Here is a 21701-nt window from a genome sequence, read left to right as displayed (position 1 = left end):
ACAGGCCCTTCGGCCCAACAAGTCCACACCGACCCGCCGAAGCGCAACCCACCCATACCCCTACATTTACCCCTTACCTAACACTACGGACAATTTAGCATGGTCAATTCACCTGACCCGCACATCTTTGGACTGTGGGAGGAAACTGGAGCACCCGGAGGAAACCCACGCAGACACGGGGAGAACGTGCAAACTCCACACAGTCAGTCGCCTGTGCGACTGGAGTGGGTGGAGGCAAAAACACTTGTCATTCGGAGAGATATTGAGAGGTGGTTTCCCCTTGTGGGAGAGTCTAAGTAACTAATCTCAGTATGGGGTCACCCATTTAGGACAGATGATTATTTTCTAAGGGTAGTGAATTTTGAATTCTTTCCTGCTGAGGCCAAACTAGGCTAGGTCATCAAGTGTAATCAAAGTTCAGAGATTTTTGATCAATCAGGCCATCTAGACTATGGGAAAAAGGGATGGAAGCAGAGTTAAGATTAATCAGCCATGATTGTTAAATGGCAAGGCATATGCAATGGGCTGAATGACCTATGTCTGTCTTATGTTATATGATCTTCAAGGGCAGTCACTCTTCCTTTACCTGAATTCAGTTCTTCTGTCCTTTTTGCTACTAAATCTAATGAAGTCTGATGCTAGTGGTCTGTGCAGAATCCAGACTGAACATCAGTGAGAAGGTTGTTGGGAGAGCAAGTTTTCACCACTTTGCTGAGGTGATCAAGAGTAGACTGGAACAGTAATTGGCTAAATTTGCTTTTGTTGTCATGTGGATAAGACACGCTTCCCTGTTGTCATCTCCATGCTAACTGACTAGTTCGGTTAAGCGTGCTGCTATTTCTGAGTACATGTATTCCAATAATATCTCAATCACATAAATGTAGCTGGAATATTGTCAGGACTTGTAGGCTCTCTATGTCTAGAATGTCCTGACATGCTTTCAAATGTGGTGTGAATTAAATTGGTCCAAAACTGGCTTTTGTTATGGGGACTTCGGGAAGATGGTGAGGTAGACCTCCTTCCTGACAGTTGTAGCCACATATGGTTCTGAAAGCTTCTGCCTTGTTATGTGGACTAATGCCAGATTTAGTTTGTACCACAATCCAATAACTCCACTTCTGATGCTAGCTTTTTACTCCAGATTAATTTAGCTAAACTTAAGGCTTCACTGGTGTAATTTTCTGTCTCTGGTCCACAGGTCTGGGCAGACAATCACTGTGTTAGCCTATCTGCAAAGGGCAGATTGTTTTAGCTATCTAGGTTAGACTTGAATTGTAGGTGCTGAGATGGCTCAGGAGTGAAGGGTGTCCCCCAGCTTCTGTTAGAAGCAGCAGTCCTGCCCATTACTGTGGGAATATTGTTTGATTAGAGTTGGTTGGAGTCCTGCATAATAGACTTATCTGCATTTAACCCTCCAACAGAACTACAGGGTTTGACAGTGCCATTGCAAATAGCTCTGACGGTACAGAGGAAACATCTTAATATAATCCATTACTCTTTTGAGCTGGTGGCATATCTGAGCCCAAGTGTATTGTTGAGTGAAATTGTTTATTAAAAGACTGACCTACATCTCTGTAGCATCTGTCAGGACCATGACACATCCCAATGTGTTTCAATGCGATATGATCACTATCATAATAAGTTGTTATTTCTGTACATGGTGCTACTTGTGATCCAATGTGGTGTTCACAGTAGAGTCATTCAGTTGATGCGACTTCACACTTGTCAGTGTGCTTGTTCTATGTGATTCTCTTCATCTATTCCTTGATTTTGTTCCTGGTGTGTGAGAGTGTCTGGTGTTGTGTTTGGGCTCATTTGATATTTTCTATGTTCTACAGGCACCTCTGTGGGCATACTTGGCCTGTGCTTTAGGCCTTTTCATCTACCAGTCTCTTGATGCTATAGATGGGAAGCAGGCGAGAAGAACCAATAGCAGTAGTCCTCTTGGAGAACTGTTTGACCATGGCTGTGATTCACTTTCCACAGGTAGGACCCCGCTTAACTGGTGGGTATCTTATCAGCTGAATATACCGAAACCTCTCCTGTATGATTATTCCGGTTATTGTAACCAATGGCTTTAGAAGGCCATTTAATGCAGGCCCAGAAGTGGAATGGGAGTAGAAGGCATGAGCATAAAGTTGGTTGAGTGACTGGAAGTAGTAGTAGTGAACAGTTATTTTTCAGACTGGAGGAAGGTTTACAAGGGCTTCCCTAGGAATCGAGACTAGTGATACAGGAAACTAAGGAAAGAATAGTGATAGACCTTAAGGGGACATGGACTGGTGCAATGAGCAGACACTGTCAGATCAAATTTAATACAAGGAGGACTGAAGTGAAACATTTAGTAGGAAAAATGAAGGGCAATAAAGTAGTGGTTACAATTCTAAAAGGGACGCAGGAGCCAAGGGACCTGGGAGGGTATGTGCACAAGGTGCTAGAAGAAATTCAGAAGGATCTCTATCATTTTGTATCTTGGGCTTTATAACTAGAGGATATGTCCTTGAAGGAATAATGCTAAGAATCTAGGACGAATAGACATTATCAATCAATGAGTTCAAAAGAAACATATTAAGTGCAAAAGAGAAGAAAAACTCGTTTACTGGTATGAATAAAAGAAAATATAGAAACACATTGCAATGATTAGAGGAAGCATTGCAAGACCTGGGAAAAGTTCAGCAGTGTGGGATAAACAAAAGAGTAAACCGTCCCTGCAAAAGGGAAGAAATAGAAGAGGTCAAACCCATGAGCGATACAATTGTACTCGGAGGACAGGAACAAGCTGGCAAACACTTCAAATAATTGCCTACTTCATGCATTCAAAGGTGAAACTGTGAACTATCTCTTTTCCAAGCAGAGGACTTAGAATCCCAGACAAGCTCAAAACAGGATTGGCAATATTATATAGGATGTCTGACAGAATTACAAAAATTAAAAACACCGGAATTGTTAGTGTAGAAGGAGACCTTTAGCCTGTCATGCTTGCACTAACTCTTGGGGCATTTTGACTTGGTATCATTCTCCAGTTTTTACCCCATATCCTTGCACGTAGATAATTATTTGATTAGAAACAAATGCCCTTTAAATACCTCAGTTGAACCTGCCTCCAGGTATTGGATTCCCAGGCTCTAACTACTCACTGTGTGCAAAGATTTTCTCTCACAACACGATTGTTTCCTTTGCAGATTACTTGAAAACTGTACTTGCTCATTTCTTGATCCTTTTAAGAGTGGAAACTGTTTCTCCCTATTGACTCTGTCCAGACCCTTCATGAGTTTAGCTTAATGAATATATGAACAAGGAAAAAGAGTAGGCCACTTGGCCTTTTGAGTCTGCTCTGCAATTCAGTCAGATCGTGACAATCTGATTTTAGCCTCTGCTCTACATTCCTGCATACCCCTCAACGATCTTTTGTTCTCTTGGTCATAAAGAATCTATCAAACTCTGCTTTAAATATTTAAAGATTCAGCATCCACTGCCTCTTTGAGGAAAGGAATTCCAAAGCTCCTAAACCCTCAGATTTATTTTTCTTCATCTGTCTTAAAATGATCCTTCATTTTAAATTATGACTCTTTATTCTAGATTCTCTCACAAGAGGGATCACCTTATCCACATCCACCTGGTTAAGTCCACTCTGGATCCTATATATTTCAATTAAGTCACCTCTGACGTGTCTAAATTCAAGGGTACAGAAATTTTCTCAAAGCAAGCCACTTATTCTAGGTGTTAGGCCTGGAAACTTTTATGAACTGCTTTCAACATATTAATGTATCGTGGTCTGTACACAATACAGCTTCCAAACTTCCATCAAATCTCCCCTCTGCCATCTCCACTCCAAGATAAACAGTCCCAACTTCTCCAGTTTATCTTCACAACTGAAGTTTCTCCGGAACCATTATTGACAACTTCATTCAGTCTAACGCATTCACGCCCAGAAGAGTGTTGTCCATAACTCTGCACTTACTCCAGTTGATGTAAAACTAATGTCCTATACATGCTCAGCATGATCTCTGTACATTTGTAATCTTTGCCCCTTAATAAAACTTAGAATAACATATACTCCAACTGTGTTCCCTACGGTGTGCTCCATACTTTACACACTCCAATTAGTTTTCTACCAAAATGCATCACTTCACCCCTATCTGCCCATTCAGCCAACTTGTCAATACCCTTTAGTTATAAACTCTCATCCTCCCAATCTACAATGCTTCCAAGTTTTATATCATCTGCAAACTTTGAAGTTGTCTTCTGTGCACCAAGGATTAGATGATTCCTATTAACAGAAAAAACTAAGGTACCAATAATGATTCCAGTCCAGCTCTGTTCTTAGCTGAAAAATGTGTTGCTGGAAAAGCGCAGCAGGTCAGGCAGCATCCAAGGAACAGGCGAATCGATGTTTCAGGCATAAGCCCTTTTTCAGAAATGCCTGAAACGGTGATTCTCCTGTTCCTTGGATGCTGCCTGACCTGCTGCGCTTTTCCAGCAACACATTTTTCAGCTCTGATCTCCAGCATCTGCAGCCCTCACTTTTTCTCCCAGCTCTGTTTTTAACTCAGTCAGCTCCCTCACTTCATTATTGAATGTTCTTTTCTGCCATCTTTTCTAAACCTTATCTAAACCAATGATCTCTGTTTCCTAAATGTTCCACCATCGATACTTTATCTAATGGGTCCACCTTATTCCCAAGAACCAGGTCGAGCAATGCCTCCTTTCTCATTAGACTGGAAACAAATTGTTGTGGAAAATTCTCCTAGACTGGAAGTGCCATTGCTATGGGTTGTCATGTCTGGCTAACTTGGGTGAATATTTCTTTTCTTACTATTGCATTCCCAGTCAATATTTGGTTAATTAAAGTTCTTGATTATGACTACACTATAAGTTTGCAGTTCTGTTATTTCCTTACATACAAGTTGGTCACCTAACCAACAATGTAATTGCTTGTTATTTTTTTCTTAGCACTAGTCAAATCAGTTCTCTCTGGGGTATTCTCTTTCTCCAGCATTGCAATGTTCTCCTTAACCAGTAGTCACTTACCTTATCATTCCTGAACACCTCGTATTCAGGAAGGCAGTGTTTGCTGATACCAGCAACTCCTGGCAACTATGCAGGTGTGCTTGTTGGGAAATCACTGACATCATTGGGTGAGCTTTGTGTGATAGCATGTCAAAGTGCATTACTGCTCATGCACAGGTAAGCATGTACATTTTTGAACTAGGCTTCAGTGGTGGATAGGATGGGATCACCCCTGGAGTAAGGAAAGGAAGAGAGTCCAGAAACCAAGTTTGGCAGAGCAATAAGAAGGGCCCATGAACCAGGAGGTCATCTCTCCTTCTCCTGCCTTCCATGCTCCCTCACAATCTTTCTCTGTCTCTCACATACTCACTCTTATTTCTTCTCTCTTTTCTAATACAAATCGTTTCATCCATTATTTTGTGCACCCTGATATTTCTTCCTAATATTCACTTCTAGTTCTCACACTATTGCCAGTTTAATGTGAACTGTCTCTAATCGCGCTGACAAAAGCTTGGTCCTAACTTGTATTCATTTGCAACCCATCTAGTTTGTACAGGTTCCATTTCCCACCCTGCCCAGAGCTAGTTCCAGGATTTTGAAACCCTCTCTCCTGTACTATCTTTTCAGCCACAAATTCATCCATCTTGTGTTCCTCCTTTCTGTATTTAGTAGCATGTTGGAGTTTTTTATTTACTTGTGGGGTATGGGAATTGTTAGTTGGGCAAATAGTTATTGCCTATTCCTAATTGCCATGGGGTAGATGGTGTTGACTGTCATCTTGAACCACTAGAGTCCACAATGCCAAAAAGGAGGGAATTCCAGGATTTTGATCCAAAGCCCTGTTTTGCACCAAATCGGAGGAGCAGAAGAATGGAAGGACTGGACAATGCACCATGATGTTGAAATGGTCAAGGCTGTGTCTCACTGTCTTGGAATCAATGATCAATATGCCGAACCAGTGCAATGCTTGACACAGCCAAAAAACTTCTTATTCTACTGCTATAGATTTATAAATTGGAGAAATTCTGATCACATAGAAATGACCCATACTGAACTCTGGTCATGTCTGGGCTGGTGTCAAGCCAAGTTGGGGGCTAGTGTCTGGTAGTCAGCCTTGTGTAGGGAGATTACCCATTCCTCATTTAGTGTGCCTTTCATCCTTGTAAACTTGAAGGAATGTAAACCCAGTGGACATAATCACTCCTCATTGGGCAATTCTCTGATCTTGGGAGTCAGTCAAGTGAACATTGGTTAAGATCCCTATGGAGCAGGTACATTCTTCCTTATATAGAAATCAACACTGCACACGCTAATCGAGGCGTAACCCCGCCATTTATACACCAAAACATATAATTTCTTTACAAAACATATAAGTTCATTTGTAACAAAAGTGAGCCATTCACCTTCCTAATTGCTTGCTGTGTATGCATGTTTCATTTGTCTCTAGCTATTCAGAAGTAAATCTGCTTCATTATTTTTGCTGTCAGTGTGGATAATTTCACACTTTGTCCCGTTGTATTCTGTCTGGCATGTTCTTACCAATGCTCAACTGATCTGTCTCTACCTTCAGCCTGCTTGTAAACTATTGCAGTATCCAGTGATGTTATCAATGTCTCCATTTTCCCCCTTTACTGCAATGTTCCGAATTAACCTTTTTCATAGCACAGTGCTCCATTACAAAATCCCATATTCACTCAGTGGTTCCTTGGTATACTGATCAAGAAAACCATTTTGTGCGCATTCTATTAAGTGTTCTTAGTGCAACTGTGAGGCAAATTTATTTTATGTGGCTAATGATTAAAATCCTGTGATTACTTTTATTGCCTCTAATTTACTGAGTTTTACGCTCTGCCGTCCATGCGATTACTGTTTGGGGATTTTTACTGTACAGTTGTATATGGTAGAAATGACTAATAAAAGCTACTCTCCTCTACTCTAATAAACCGCTCTCACCAATGTCTCACGCCCATTGCTTAGGAGAGGCATGATTTTACCTTTTGATCTTACAACTGTCTTTATCATTTAATTTATTAGAGCAATTTCCTCTTATTTTGCCCAGCCTAAGTTAGTTGGAATATTTAGTTCTCAATCTTGGTCACTTTGCAAACTTTACTTTGAGATGTCTATTGGTCAAACCTTTCAATTTCAATATTTGTTATTAATTCATCTTATTTGTAGTGAATGCTTTGTATTTAGAGGGAAATGATTCTAGTCTAGGGCGGCACAGTGGTTAGCACTGCTGCCTCTCAGCGCCAGGGACCCGTGTTCACTTCCTGCCTCAGGCGACTGTGTGGAGTTTGCACGTTCTCCCCGTGTCTGCGTGGGTTTCCTCCGGGTGCTCCGGTTTCCTCCCACAGTCCAAAGATGTGCAGGTCAGGTGAATTGGCCATGCTAACTTGCCCATAGTGTTAGGTGCATTAGTCAGGGGTAAATATAGGACAGGGGAACGGGTCTGGGTGGGTTAGTCTTTGGAGTATCAGTGTGGACTTGTTGGGCTGAAGGGCCTGTTTTCCATTCTTTCTTTTTTCTGTTTAGCCCTGATGTGACTTTAATCTCTAATGCCTTAGTGTTCTTTTTATTTTTCTGTATTTTTAATTGTGAACTGCAATGCCTAACTTCAAGCCTAATGAGGCTGCCCTTTATACTCTGCATCATCTTGCTACATTGTCATCTTTATCTAACCTCTTCAAATCATCCATACTGTGAAGCACATTAGTGTCTAACATCAAGACCTCTGACTGTTCCTTGCACTCTGAGTGTTAAATCTTTGTGGGTGAAGGTCAGGTCAGGGAAGAACCTGCTTGATATCTTCACATCCATTCAGCTAACCCTAGTGGTCAAATTAAACAAAGATAATTAGATGGGCTGGAAGGTAAACTTTATTCCTTGCTGCTCCTCAATAGGTCTTACTTTAATCCTCGACTCTTTAACAGAACTGTTTGCGAGGCTGCCAGGCTGAGGAGCATTTTGCTGGACCATTTCTAGCTGCGGAAGATAGGTTTGATTCTCTGGTGCGTGATTTCAGAATAAGTAAACTTTGTTTATTTCCTTTCTCCAGTTTTTGTGGTTCTGGGGATCTGCATCGCTGTGCAGCTGGGAACAAACCCAGACTGGATGTTCTTCTGCTGTTTTGCTGGGGTCTTCATGTTCTACTGTGCACATTGGCAGACATACGTCTCCGGGACACTGCGCTTTGGGATGTGAGTATTAAAGGGGCATTCGGGAGATGATGAAGCACAACACCAGTGGGTGGCACGGTGGCACAGTGGTTAGCACTGCTGCCTCGCAGCGCCAGAGACCCGGGTTCAATTCCCGCCTCAGGCGACTGACTGTGTGGAGTTTGCACATTCTCCCCGTGTCTGCGTGGGTTTCCTCCGGGTGCTCCGGTTTCCTCCCACAGTCCAAAGATGTGCAGGTTAGGTGAATTGGCCATGTTAAATTGTCCGTAGTGTTAGGTAAGGGGTAAATGTAGGGGTATGGGTGGTTTGCGCTTCGGCGGGTCGGTGTGGACTTGTTGGGCCGAAGGGCCTGTTTCCACACTGTAAAGTAATCTAATCTAAAAAAACCTTAGTAAAGGATGAAAATGCAGTTCAACAAGAACGCTCTCCCTGTGGTGCCCTGTGGGAATGCACAGGCGGTCGGGTGGAGCGTGATGTGGTCTAATGGTCAGTGCCTGTGCTGCATATATAAACAATATTATCTCAGTTATCTTTTCGCATTTGTTCAGGTATGTAAAATCAGTTCACCGATCTTGAAGCAATGAATATGTACAAACACACATGAGCTTCAGCATGGGTGTAATTTTTAACTGTAGTAACCAGGTGATCTGATTTCTTTATTTCTAAGGAACCCAAGATTAAGGTTCAAAATCATTGTTTTAGATTCTGTCTCTGGTGGACCTATTAGCTGCAGCCATTGTTAAGAACAAAGAAAACTTACAGCCCAGGAACAGGCCCTTCAAGCCTGTGCCAATCTAAATCCACTGTCTAAACCTATCGCCCTATTGCTAAGGATCTGTATCCTTGTGCTCCCCATATACTCATGCATTTGTCCACTTGCACCTTAAATTAATCTATCGTGCCTGCCTCTACCACCTCTGCTGGCAACGTGTTCCTGGCACTTACTGTCCTCTGTGTAAAGTATTTTCCGCATGTATCCCCCTTAAACTTTTCACCTCTCACCTTGAACGCATGACCTCTTATTATTGAATCCCTCACTCTGGGGAAAAAGCTTATCTCTATCTACCCTGTCTATACCCTTCATGATTTTGTAGACCTCAATCAGGTCCCCCTTCAATCTCCTTTTTTCTAATGAAAACAATTCTAATCTACTCAACTTCTCTTCATAGCTAGCACTTTCCATACCAGGCAACATCCTCGTAAACCTTCTCTGCATCCTCTCCAAAGCATCCACATCCTTTTGGTAATGTGGCGACCAGAATTGTACACAGTATTCTAAATGTGGCCGAACCAATGTCTTGTACAATTTTAACATGACCTGCCTGCTCTTATTCTCAATACCCCATCTGATGAAGGCAAGCATACTATATGCCTCCTTGACCACTCTATCCACCTGTGCAGCCACCTTCAGGGTACAATGGACCTGAACTCCCAGATCTCTCTGCTCATCAACTTTTCCCAAGGCTCTTCCATTTACAGTCTAGTTCACTCTAGAATTAATTTCCCAAAACTCATCACCTCACATTTGCCTGGATTGAACTCCATCTGCCACTTCTCCGCCCAACCCTCCAGTCTGTCTATATTCTCCTGTATTATTTGAGTCTCCTATGCTTTCTGCTACTCCACCAATCTTTGTATCATCTGCAAACTTACTGATCAGGCCACCAGTGCCCTGTTCCAGATCATTTATGTATATTACAAACAACAGTAGCCCCAGCACTGACCCCTGTGGAACACCACTGGTCACCTTTCTCCATTTCGAGAAACTCCCTTCAACTACTACTCTGTGTCCTGTTGCTCAACCAGTTCTTTATCCACCTTGTTCCTTGAATATGTAACTTTACACCTGGACCTTCTGACAAGGAAATGAGTCTGCCTTGGAGAATTGTTCCACTGAGTGAAGTTAGTCTCAAACAGTACCTCTTTGCTACTTTGTTTTTGCCCTGTTTCTAGTATTTCATTGTTCTATAATTATTCTCTGACAGATGCGATGTCACAGAAGCTCAGCTGTGTATTATAGTTGCACAAGTTGTGACAGTGATTGTGGGGCCTTCACTGTGGAATATTATGGTAAACACTAGCTGTCTGGATGACTGCATGTGGACTACAACCAATCAGACTGCTGCTCTATCATGCACTTTAGCCAAGTAGAACCCTTAGACTTCTATCATTCGACAACAAACCATTAATCATTGAAAGTGCTGCAACGTCTACAGTGCAGAACAAGCATGCACATTCCTAAAGCTGCACTACATAACCAATCTTCGAATTGGCTGCTTTATATGAAGCACCATATTATACTGTCATTGGTCACTGTGCAGAGGGGAGGTAGTCTAGAATTTAGTAGGTTGTGGGATACCTATTTAAATGATAACATAAAAGCTAAAATGGATGGTTTCCCTTTATCACTGGTAGTGATGATCCTAGTTGGGATATTGTCTGTGAAGTGGTGACCATCACCAGGTTTTCAGTGACAGCAGCTACAGTTCAGGCAGGGTCTGGGGGAAAAAAACCTGCCTCACCCAGGAGTCACCTTCACAATTAGAGTCTGGTTAACTGGAAAGGTTTCAGGACAAGGGGAGGTGATGGCTTTGTAATATTGTCGCTGGACTAGTAATTCTATACTGTAGGGACCTAATTAATTGAGACCTCAGTAAAGTTCAGGGGCTGTGGGTTCAAATACAGCCATGGCAGATGGTGGAATTCGAATTCAATAAAATCTGGAATTAAAATTCTACTCAACTGTCATGAAACAATTGAGTATTCAGTATTAAAGTGATGGAAGGTGTTGTCAGCAGTGTGGAGAAAGTGGGGACTTGCAGATGCTGGAGACCAGAGTCAAACAGTGAGGTGTGGGAAAAGCGGAGCAGGGTGATCGACGTTTCAGGCATAAGCCCTTACGGAGGCTTGTCGGCCAAGTGGGCTGAGAGATAAATGAGAGGAGGCTGGGGCTGAGGGGATGGTAGCTGGAAAAGTGATAGGTATCTGAATGTGGGGGTGAAAGTGATAGGGTGGAGCAGATAGATGGGAAGGAAGATGGACAGGTTGGACTGTTCAAGAGGGTGGTGCTAAATAGGAAGATTGGGACTGGGATAAGGTGGGGGAGGAGAGGAACTGGGGAATCTGGTGAAATCCACATTGATCCCATATGGTTGGGGGATCCCAAGGCAGAAGGTGAGGCGTTCTTCCCCCAGGTGTCGGGTGGTTAGAGTTTGGCGATGGAAGAGGCCCAGGACCTGCATGTCTTTGGCAGAGGGAGTTAGTGTTCAGCCACACTGGTATTGATTGGTGAAGTTGTCCCAGAGATGTTCTCTGAAATGATCCACAAATTGGCATCCCCTCTACCCAATGTAGAGGAGACCACGTGGGTGCAACCGATGCAGTAGATGAGGTGTGTGGAAGTACAGGTGGATTTCTCAAGGATGTGGAAGGAGCCTTTAGGGCCTTGGACAGAAGTGTGAGTGCAGGTTTTGCTCTTGCGATGGCAGGGGAAGGTGAAGGGTGGGCTGGTGGAGCTGTGGATCTGACCAGGGAGTTGTGGAGGAATGCTCTCTCCAAAACACAGATGGGGTGGGGACGAAAACTGTCAGGTCCATGCCCCCCACCAACCCACAGGTGACAGTGACTGCCCTTGTTAGCAAGGATGCATTTGACCGAATGTGGCATCAAGGAGTCTTAGCAAAGTTGGGACCTAAGAACTGAGGTTGTGGGGAATTCTCCACAGTTTGCAGTCATGCCTGGCAGAAAGGAACTTAGTTATGGTTGTTGGAGGTCAGTCATCTTGGCTCCAAGTGTTCCTTAGCGTACTGCCTGAGGCCCAATCATCATCAGCTGCTTTGTCAATGACCTTCCCTCCATCATAAGGTTACATTGGGATGTTCAGTGATTGGGAGGTAGTGAGGACTGGAGAAGTCAGTGTCGATAAAGTGTGGCGCTGGAAAAAGCACAGCAGGTCAGGCAGCATCTGAGGAGCAAGAGAGTTGACTGGGGAGGGGGAAGGGGGCTTAGAAATAAATAGGGAGTTGGTGGCTTAGGGGGAAGGTAGTTGGGATGGTGGTAGGTGGGCGAGGGTAGGAGATCATTATGTTAGATCATTGGGAAGTGTGGAGCAGATAGGTGGGAAGGGAGATGGGCAGGAAGGTTGACCTGGCTGACCTTCCTATCCATCTTCTTTTCCGCCTGTCTGTTCCACACTGACCCATCACAATTACCTCCTACTTTTGCCCACCTATCGCGATCCCAGCTACTACTCTCCTAGCCCCACCACTCCCTATTTATTTCTTAGCCCTTTTTCCCCCTCCCCTGTACTGATGAAGAGTTAAGACCAAGACATCAGCTCTGTTGGTGCTCTGTTGCTGCCTGATCTGCTGTATTTTTTCCAGCACTATGCTTTGTTGACTCATGTTCACTGCACAGTTTTCAGCATCATTCTCCATTTTGCAGATACTGAAGCAATCAGTGTTCAAATGCAGTAAGACCTGGACAATATCCAGGTTTGGGTTACCAAATAGCAAGTAACATTCATGCCACACAAGTGTCAGGCAATCGCCATCTGCAACAAGAGAGAATCTAACCATTGTCCATGACATACAATGGCATCATCTCTGAACTCACTATCAACATCCTGAGTGTTACCATTGACCAGGAACTGAACTTGACTGGCCATATAAATAGCAGCTGTAAGAGCAGATCAGAGGTTAGGAATCTTGTAGCGAGTTGCTTACATCCCAACTCCTTGTTTACCATCTACAAAGCACAAGTCAATAGTATGATGGAATATTCCCCACTTGTCTGGATGGGTGTCTCTCCAACAACACTCAAGAAGTTGACACCATCCAGAACAAAGCAGCCTGCTGGTTTGGAACAATATCTACATATATCCACTCCCTCCACCATGGACGCTCACTAGCTGCAGTGTGTGCCATCTCCAAGATGCACTGCAAAAGTTTACCAAAGCTCCTGAGAACCTTCCAAACCCACAATCACTTCATCTGCAAATAGCAGAGCACCATCAGTAAGTTCTCAAAGCCAATCATTATTCTGACTTGGAATTATATCACCGTTTCTTTATTGTTACTGGGTCAAAATCCTGGAACTTTGTCCCTAATGGTATTGTGGGTCTATCCACAGCAAGTGGACAGCAGCAGTTCAAAAAGACAGCTTTACCACCATCTTCTCAAGGACTGTTAAGAGATGGGCAATGAAATGCTAGGCTGAAGTGGGTACTGCAGATGCTTGAGATTAGAGTCCAGATTAGACTGGTGCTGGAAAAGCACAGCAGGTCAGGCAGCATCCAAGGAGCAGGCGAATCCATGTTTCAGGCAAAAGCCCTTCAGGAGTAAAATGCTAGCCCATTGATGCCTCCAACCGGTGAATGGATTAAAATAAATGAAATTTGACTTCAGCCTAAAAATTTAAAGATTGCTGCCACTACCCCAAGCTGAGTGTGCATCTCGTTAGTCAGAAGGTCAGAAGTCACATGATACCGGATTATAGTCCAACAGGTTTATATGAAATCACAAGATTTTGGAGTGCTGGTCCTTCCTCTGGTGAAGTAGAGGGAAGCGCACAGGCACAGAATTTATAGGTGGGGCGATCATTGCAAGATAAATTCTAGGTAATTAAGAGTGTTAAACAATAGTACAAGTGGTGTGAGTGAAGTGTCAACAGGCTGAATAGCAAGTGAAGGAATGACCTATGATCTGAGTAATTAAGGCAGAGAGATAATTACAACAAATAAAAACTAACATGGTGCTAGGACAAACTAAATAGGTACAACATGATAGGTATCAGAGTCATATGACGAGGGTCTAACCAAAGCAAAAAGATGGCCTCAACAGTGATCTTGGATTCGTGTTGTGCTACATGTAACCCCAGCATACTGTGTGGTGTTTGTAAAATCTTCCTTACTGATCCGTTTGGACACCATATTCTTTATAACCTCTCTACCTTTATTAGAGTGTAGAGTTTTGGAGTACTTGTTGCTTTGGTTAGACCCTCGTCATATGACTCTGATACCTATCATGTTGTACCTATTTGGTTTCTCCTAGCACCATGTTGGTTTTTATTTGTTGTAATTATCTCTCTGCCTTAATTACTCAGATCATAGGTCATTCCTTCACTTGTTATTCAGCCTGTTGACACTTCACTCACACCACTTGTACTATTGTTTAACACTCTTAATTACCTAGAATTTATATTGCAATGATCGCCCCACCTATAAATTCTATGCCTGTGCGCTTCTGTCCAGTTCACCCGGGGAAGCAGCAGTGCTCTGAGAGCTTACGATTTCATATAAACCTGGTGTCGTGTGATGTACGACTTTGTTCACCCTGCCCTACGCAGGCACTTCCACATAATGAGCTGCTCTTTGTGGTCAAAGAGAGGTCACACCAATAAATTGTAAATAAAGTTCTGAGAAAATAGAGCATTAGAGCGAGTACAAAGGGGTGTAGTGGAATGAGGTACTCTGCTGCTTTGGTGCATGATTGAACTGCAGTTTCATTGCTTGGCAATATGCTAATTACCAATGAGTGGCTCTAATACTGATTTCTGCTTTTCTCATCCAATCAGAATTGATGTGACTGAAGTGCAAATCTTCATAATTATCCTGTTTTTATTGGCTGCGAGTGGAGGAACTGCATTTTGGGAATCTATGGTAATTAATAGCATAATTGAATTCTTACCCTGGTTAACCAGGGTGTTGCAGGGGACAGAGGAGTTTGCCCTATCTAAGGGCTGTCCTATTCTTTCTCCTGTAGAGAATGCAAAGGGCATAAACTAAAGTTTGAAAAGCTGCTGTTTGCCCTCTAGTATCTGAATAATTGTCTCCTTAATGATCAAAATTTACCTGCAAATTCTTGCTAGTGTGTTCAATTACATTTTGTGGAGATTTATTTAAGACCTTTGTCCTGGATTCACTTAGACATAATTGATTGTTATAATTCCTTTTAGCATGCTCCATTTTAAGCAGTGTGTGTGTGTGCTCTGAACAGGTCGTCAAACTCTGCACAGTTCCTTCAAGGCATTGAGCCATGTGCCACTGTATCCTGTTCCTAGCGAGGCAAACCAAGGTAGCTCAAAAACTCCAGCTGAGATTGACTGACTGGTTCTTCTGGCTGGCATCCTGGTCCAGGCCAGCTTTGGTTCTGGTGGGACTGTTTACGTTCCACAATGGGGCTAAATACTGTTCTATGTAATAAGATTACTGTTGCTAATCTTGGTATAAAACCTATTAAAAGAGGGTGTGAGTGACTCTTGGACCTGGGTCAACGCACGGCAAAACTAAAAATATTTAATGTCATAAACATGCCAGTCTCTGAGCTGACAGTGGAAGTGGTGGCGGTATGGAGTGCTGCTGGATTGAGGTCTCCCATCCTGTACAACCATTGTAACTATCCAGTACCAAAACTCTGAAAATGCCAAGGTACTTCTCAGTATGTTATCCGATAATTTGATGGAGTTACACAAGTGGGGTTAAGAGAAAGGGCTTACTGTCACCCCAGCCACTGCTTCATTGACCGACCTTCCTTTTTAAGTTTACAAGTGCGTGTACTTGTTGATGATTGGACAATACTCAAATTTCTCATTGAAAGGTGGAATAAGCTTTGGGGTTGAATGCCTCCTCATTATTTGTTCCTATGCTCTGAGTCCTTGTGCTTTTCCCAGTTGAGCAATTTGCAGGTTCCTGTTATTTCTAGGTTAACGATTATCTTTGGTGACAGGCCTAACTCTGAAAGTACGCATAGTACCCAATGAATGTCCACTTTGAGTAAAACATTTAAGACTTGACTTATATAGATCGTGCAGTGCAGTGTAAAGATTGATATGTTGGAAGCCTGGTTTCTCATGTGAAATCGTCAAATGAGTAGCATCAAGTACATTGAGCATGCTCATACAAGAACACAGAAGTCTTTGTCCTGTTCTGTTCATTAGACCTCTGTCAGGGGCTTATTGTGGAACTGCAAATCAAGACAGTTTTGACCCCAGACTCAATAACACCTGGTTGGTGGGTCTGAGCTTCACATAGAGTAAGGCATACTGCAACTGATTACTTAACCTCTGTTAAAGATTAAAGATTTAAAGAAATCCTAAGGCAGGTGTGGTGTCATTGGAAATTATTTGCAAAGGAGCCATTGCCTTGAGAAAGCTAAGGGAAAGTGGGCTGTGGGGGTCAGCATCTACAGTTCCATCTGTTAGTGGTTTGTTCTGGATTTTGGCCCTGTCTCAGCTGCTGCATTGTGCAGTGGAAAGCTTTCACCTTCTCTCTGGCGAGCACTCAACCAGTATCATCCAATGTTCTCAAATCCTGGGTGCAGCAGTGTCCAGTGATTTGTACCATTTAATTCTACACACCTGAGTCTTTCAGCTGAAAAGGCACTAGAAGTTAGATGTCCATTGGTGCCACTAATACCTAGTTCTGAATCTATTGCTAAATGCATTCACTGAACCAATCTGATTACAACAACTATCAGTTAAAGGTTATAACTGGGGATAGCCAGGGTTCTGTCATCAGATGTTCAGTTAATAAACTTAACAGTTCGGTTCTGCACCTGGACTTGCTCCGATCTCATCCCTGACTCTCCTACCTCCTTGCTGTTCAATGGTACATGGAGGGTATCTAAAGCCTTAAGACATTATAGCTTTTGTTCAATGGCAGAAGGTTTCCTTCAGGCACTGAATGTGCATTCCCTTTATTCCTCATATAAAACAGCTCCTGCTTGATGTTGTCCTGTCGCGACCATGAGAAACGTGGGTATTTTAGTCTGGAAAAGAGGCATTCAGGAGGTGCTGTTAGAGGGTATTGAAAAGGCTGACATGGACTTTTCTCAATTAGACAAGGGAACCCTGGCTCCAACTAGTCAAGGTCAACTCTAGGAGTGGTCCCACAATATTTTTCTTCAAACAGAATGAGGACTGAGTAGTGGAAACAAAAGTCTTTGAAATAACTGGAGAGTTTGGCTTCTGTCAGTGGCCGAAACGGTTTGTTTAGCCTTCCGGTTGAAAGGGCTATGAGGGGGTTTGATGAGGCTTCTCGCATTGTTCTCTATTGCAGTCTGGGCAGTGAATCCCAGAAATGTTTTTGTCGTTCTTATTTTCTCTCTTTAATCTTTTTCTTTCTCTGAGAAGATCCCAGTGCTGGAAATTCAAGTTAAAATTGTGCCTGCTCTCCTTGTGGTAGCAGGTGGAATCTTCTCCTGCACTAACTACTTCACTGTCATCTTCACTGGCGGCATTGGCAAGAATGGCTCCACCATCGCTGTAAGTGACTGCAGCTCTCTGGGTGATTTGAGGGGTTGGGGTGGTTGTAAGAGGGGTGAAGGGTGTCAGACCAGCATGAGGTGATGTGTGAATAGGCTCGCTGACGCAGTGTCCCAACAGACAGATGACAAATCAGAAGACAGATTCAAGAGGGAAGGCTGTATTAGGGTGTGGATGTCAAGTGTATTTGGACTGTCCAGAAGGCCTTTGATAAGGTTTTAAAGCACATGAGATAGGCAGTAACATATAAACATTGATTGGAGTTGGTTAGTGGAAAAGAAACAGTGTCTTTTTCAGAGTGATTAGTGGAATACCACAAGGGTCAGAACTTGGGGCCCATATATGAAGCAACCAAATGTAACATTTCCAAGTTTGCTGAAAGCATAAAACCAGGCAGGGTTGTGAGGTGGAAGCGAGGAGGCTTCAAACTGAGTTAGACAAGTTGAGTGAGTGGGCAAACTCATGGCAGATGCGGTACAACGTGCCAAATAAGTTATATACTTTGGTGTGGACATCCAAAAGACAGTATTATTCAAATAGTGATCTGTTGTGAAGTGTGACTGTATAAAGGGAACTGGGTGTCCTTGTACCTCAATCAATGAAAGTAGACTGGCAGGTGCAGCAAACAATTAGGAAGGCAAATGGTATATTGGTAGTCATGGTAAGAGGATTTCAGTTCAGAATTACGGGTGTTTTTCTGTAGTTTTCCATTGCTGTGACTGCGTCGGGATTATTACATGCAGTTTATGAAGGGGAAATCATGCTTGACTAATCTTCTGGAATATTTTGAGGATGTAACTCTGAAGATGGACAAGGGAGATCCAGTGGATGATGTAGTATACCTGGACTTTCAGAAAGCCTTTGATAAAATCCCACATAGGAGGTTAGTGAGCAAAATTAGGGCACATGGTATTAGGGGCAAAATACTGACATGAATTGAAAATTGGTTGGCTGACAGGAAACAGAGTAGTGATAAACGGCTCCCTTTCGGAATGGCAGGCGGTGACCAGTGGTGTGCTGTAGGGAACAGTGCTGGGACCGCAGCTTTTTACAATGGACATTAATGAAATAGATGAAGGTATTAAAAGTAATATTAGCAAATTTGCTGATGATACAAAGCTGGGTGGGAGGGTGAAATGTGAGGAGGATGTTAGGAGAATACAGGGTGACCTGGACAGGTTAGATGAGTGGACGGATGCATGGCAGATGCAGCTTAATGTGGATAAATGTGTGGTTATCCACTTTGGTGGCAAGAACAGGAAGGCAGATTACTACCTAAATGGAGTTAGGTTAGGTAAAGGGACAGTACAACGAGATCTAGGTGTTCTTGTACATCAGTCAATGAAAGCAAGCATGCAGGTACAGCAGGCAGTGAAGAAAGCTAATAGCATGCTGGCCTTCATAACAAGAGGGATTGAGTATAGAAGCAAAGAGGTCCTTCTGCAGATGCACAGGGTCCTGGTGAGACCGCACCTGGAATATTGTGTGCAGTTTTGGTCTCCACCATTTAGGACAGAGATGAGGAGAAACTTCTTCACCCAGAGAGTGGTGGGTGTATGGAATGCTGTGCCCCAGAAGGCTGTGGAGGCCAAGTCTCTGGATACTTTCAAGAAAGAGTTGGATAGAGCTCTTAAGGATAGCGGAATCAAGGGTAATGGGGATAAGGCAGGAACAGGATACTGACTGAGGATGATCAGCCATGATCATAATTAATGGTGGTGCTGGCTCGAAGGGCAGAATGGCCTACTCCTGCACCTATTGTCTATTGGTGCCCACACCTAAGAGGGAGTGCAGCAGAGGTTCACCAGGCTGATTCTGGGGATGGGGGGAGAAGAAAGTTGAAATATGGCATTGAGATTGAGAATCAGCCATTGTCTTATTGAATTGTGGAACTGGCTTGAACGCTGAGTGGCCTTTTGTTGCGATAATTTCTGTTTCTGTGACAGAAATGAGAGGGGGAAGAGCATTTGAGAAGATATTAATGAGTTGTTGGATCCATCAGAAGGTGAGATCAGACAGACCTAACTGATTCTGACGACTTCAGCAGGAGCACTGAGTGGCTGCTCTGTGGCTGTTTTATAACAAGCAGTTCAGAGATAGAGTCGAGATTGTGGTGCTGGAAAAGCACAGAAGGTCAGGCAGCATCCGGGGAGCAGGAAAATTGGCTTTTCGGGCATAAGCCCTTCATCAGGAATCTGATGCTCAAGAAATGTTGATTCTTCTGCTCCTCGGATGCTGCCTGACTTGCTGTGCCTTCCCAGCACCACACTACTCTGATCTCCAGTATCTGCGGTCCTCACTTTTTCCTGGTTCGGAGGTGGGTGCCTCTGGAGCTAGTAGAAAGTAAACCTGGGCCTTATGGTTGTGTCCCTACCTCTGAACCACGTTGTCTGGGTTCAAGTCCCACTTGCTCCAAAGATATGTAATAACATGACTGAACAGGTTGATTAGAAAATATATATTTATGAATTCCTTGCAAACCTGCAATGTTGTTTTGACCTACATCAAGTCATGAAATGGTCAGGGCTCCATTAAGCTTGGAACAGTGGCATTGTTACACCAAAGCATGACCAGAGTGAAGGAGGTGCAGAATGTGACATTTAGTGCTGCTATTATTCCTGTTTGGATTACAGAATCATACTGGAGAGAGACCCTGAAGAAAAAGGAGCTAAATTAGATAGAGCTGTACAGTTGTGAAGGAGCAGTGATGGAGGGCCAGAAAATGTTGGGAATGACAAAGTTAGTGGACGTCCGGAAGTGGTCTGTTCAAAATTTCTGACTGCACAATTAGTTCATTTCCTCAGTTATGTTTTACTGCAATGTCTAGATGTCTGATTGGAGTGTATCTTGTGTATTGAATAATTGTATCTGCTCTCTGCACAGGTATTTATATAGGATATGCAATGACACTGTTAGTAATGTATCATTGTATTTTACAGGGTACAAGTGTGCTGTCACCATTCCTACATATAGGCGCAGTTATAATACTGGCATTGATGATCTACAAGAAATCTACCAGCCGGCTTTTTGAGAATAATCCCTGCCTCTACATTCTTGCTTTTGGCTTTGTGTCTGCAAAAATAACCAATAAATTAGTGGTATGTATTCTTCACTGGAGGCAGTTGCTGTCCTCCCCCCACACACACCTTGACCTTAGTCTGCCTGACCAAATGAACTGATGCTCAAGAAGGCAATCCTGAATAATCACTGAAATGTTATCTATTGCTGATAGACTGCACATGGGCAGCTACTGTACTACTGTAAGGCAGTTGACCTATCCTCATTAACACCACTTCCCTACTCCCATGCCCCTGTCCCCCACCCCACCCAACATCTTAGAAATTGATTGCTTGGTAAAGGATCCAAGAACCTATTCCAATTGCCTGATGCTGAAGAAGTTGTGCTTAATTTATGGATGTATCAACAGCATCTTATTTGATGGTATTCTCAAAAGATTGTGGGTTCAGATTCCACTCCAGAGACTTAATGATTTAATCTAGGCTAACCCTCGAGTGCAGTACTTTCTGGGGTGCAGAATTTCAACTCTCCAGTGAATTTAAAGATCATGTGGAACCTACCTCAGAGTGGGGTGTTCTTCCAATATCCTGATTGATACTTATTCCTTAAACCAGGTAGTTTTCATTACCGCATTGTGACAGCTTCCCATGCACAAACTGCTAGATCTCCTACATTATAACACAATAATTGACTACACTTCAAAAGCATTTTACTGACTGTGAAGCACTTTGGTGAATTCTGAAAGGAAAGTTTTATAAGGTGCTGATCTGCACCCCTTCATTTTGTACACTGGTCTCACTGACATATGAGTGGCTCAGTAGAAGTACAGGTGTTTACTTGTTCATCTCATGATGTTGCATTGCTAATGTTGGAACCAGCAACTGTTATTTTAAAGCCACTGCAGATCAAGTGAATAGATCCTTGCTTCTGATTTCAGGTGGCTCACATGACAAAAAGTGAGATGCATTTGCAGGACACAGCCTTTGTCGGGCCAGGACTCCTCTTCTTGGACCAGTACTTCAACAGTTTTATAAATGAGTACTTGGTGCTCTGGATTGCGTTGGTAAGTGAGCAGAGCCTTCTGACTAAACTGGAATTTCATTTCTCACTTCCAGATGCTTCTAAACTGGCTATAGATTCAAATTAGTACCACTGATTATCGCTATTTTCATCCTTCGTGTGATTTTCCACAGTAAATATAAAGTTTACTATTGAAGTCTGTGACGATCTTGT

At 43.0% G+C, this 21701-nt stretch overlaps 1 protein-coding gene across 1 annotated transcript in view; it reads left to right on the top strand.

The window, feature by feature from the left end:
• Positions 1-21701, top strand: part of LOC122563337 (choline/ethanolaminephosphotransferase 1-like) — a 39124-nt gene that overhangs the window by 12203 nt on the left and 5220 nt on the right. Inside the window, exons 2-7 of the mRNA XM_043717089.1 lie at positions 1839-1986; positions 8069-8210; positions 14763-14847; positions 17319-17450; positions 20390-20548; positions 21406-21531. Coding sequence (XP_043573024.1) covers positions 1839-1986; positions 8069-8210; positions 14763-14847; positions 17319-17450; positions 20390-20548; positions 21406-21531 — 792 coding nt within the window. The remainder of the gene's footprint in view (positions 1-1838; positions 1987-8068; positions 8211-14762; positions 14848-17318; positions 17451-20389; positions 20549-21405; positions 21532-21701) is intronic.

This window comes from Chiloscyllium plagiosum, chromosome 26, assembly GCF_004010195.1.
Source record: "Chiloscyllium plagiosum isolate BGI_BamShark_2017 chromosome 26, ASM401019v2, whole genome shotgun sequence".
In the NCBI taxonomy this organism is placed as follows: Eukaryota; Metazoa; Chordata; class Chondrichthyes; order Orectolobiformes; family Hemiscylliidae; genus Chiloscyllium; species Chiloscyllium plagiosum.
Note: the sequence above shows the minus strand (reverse complement) of the source record. Positions and strands in the feature narration are given on the sequence as shown.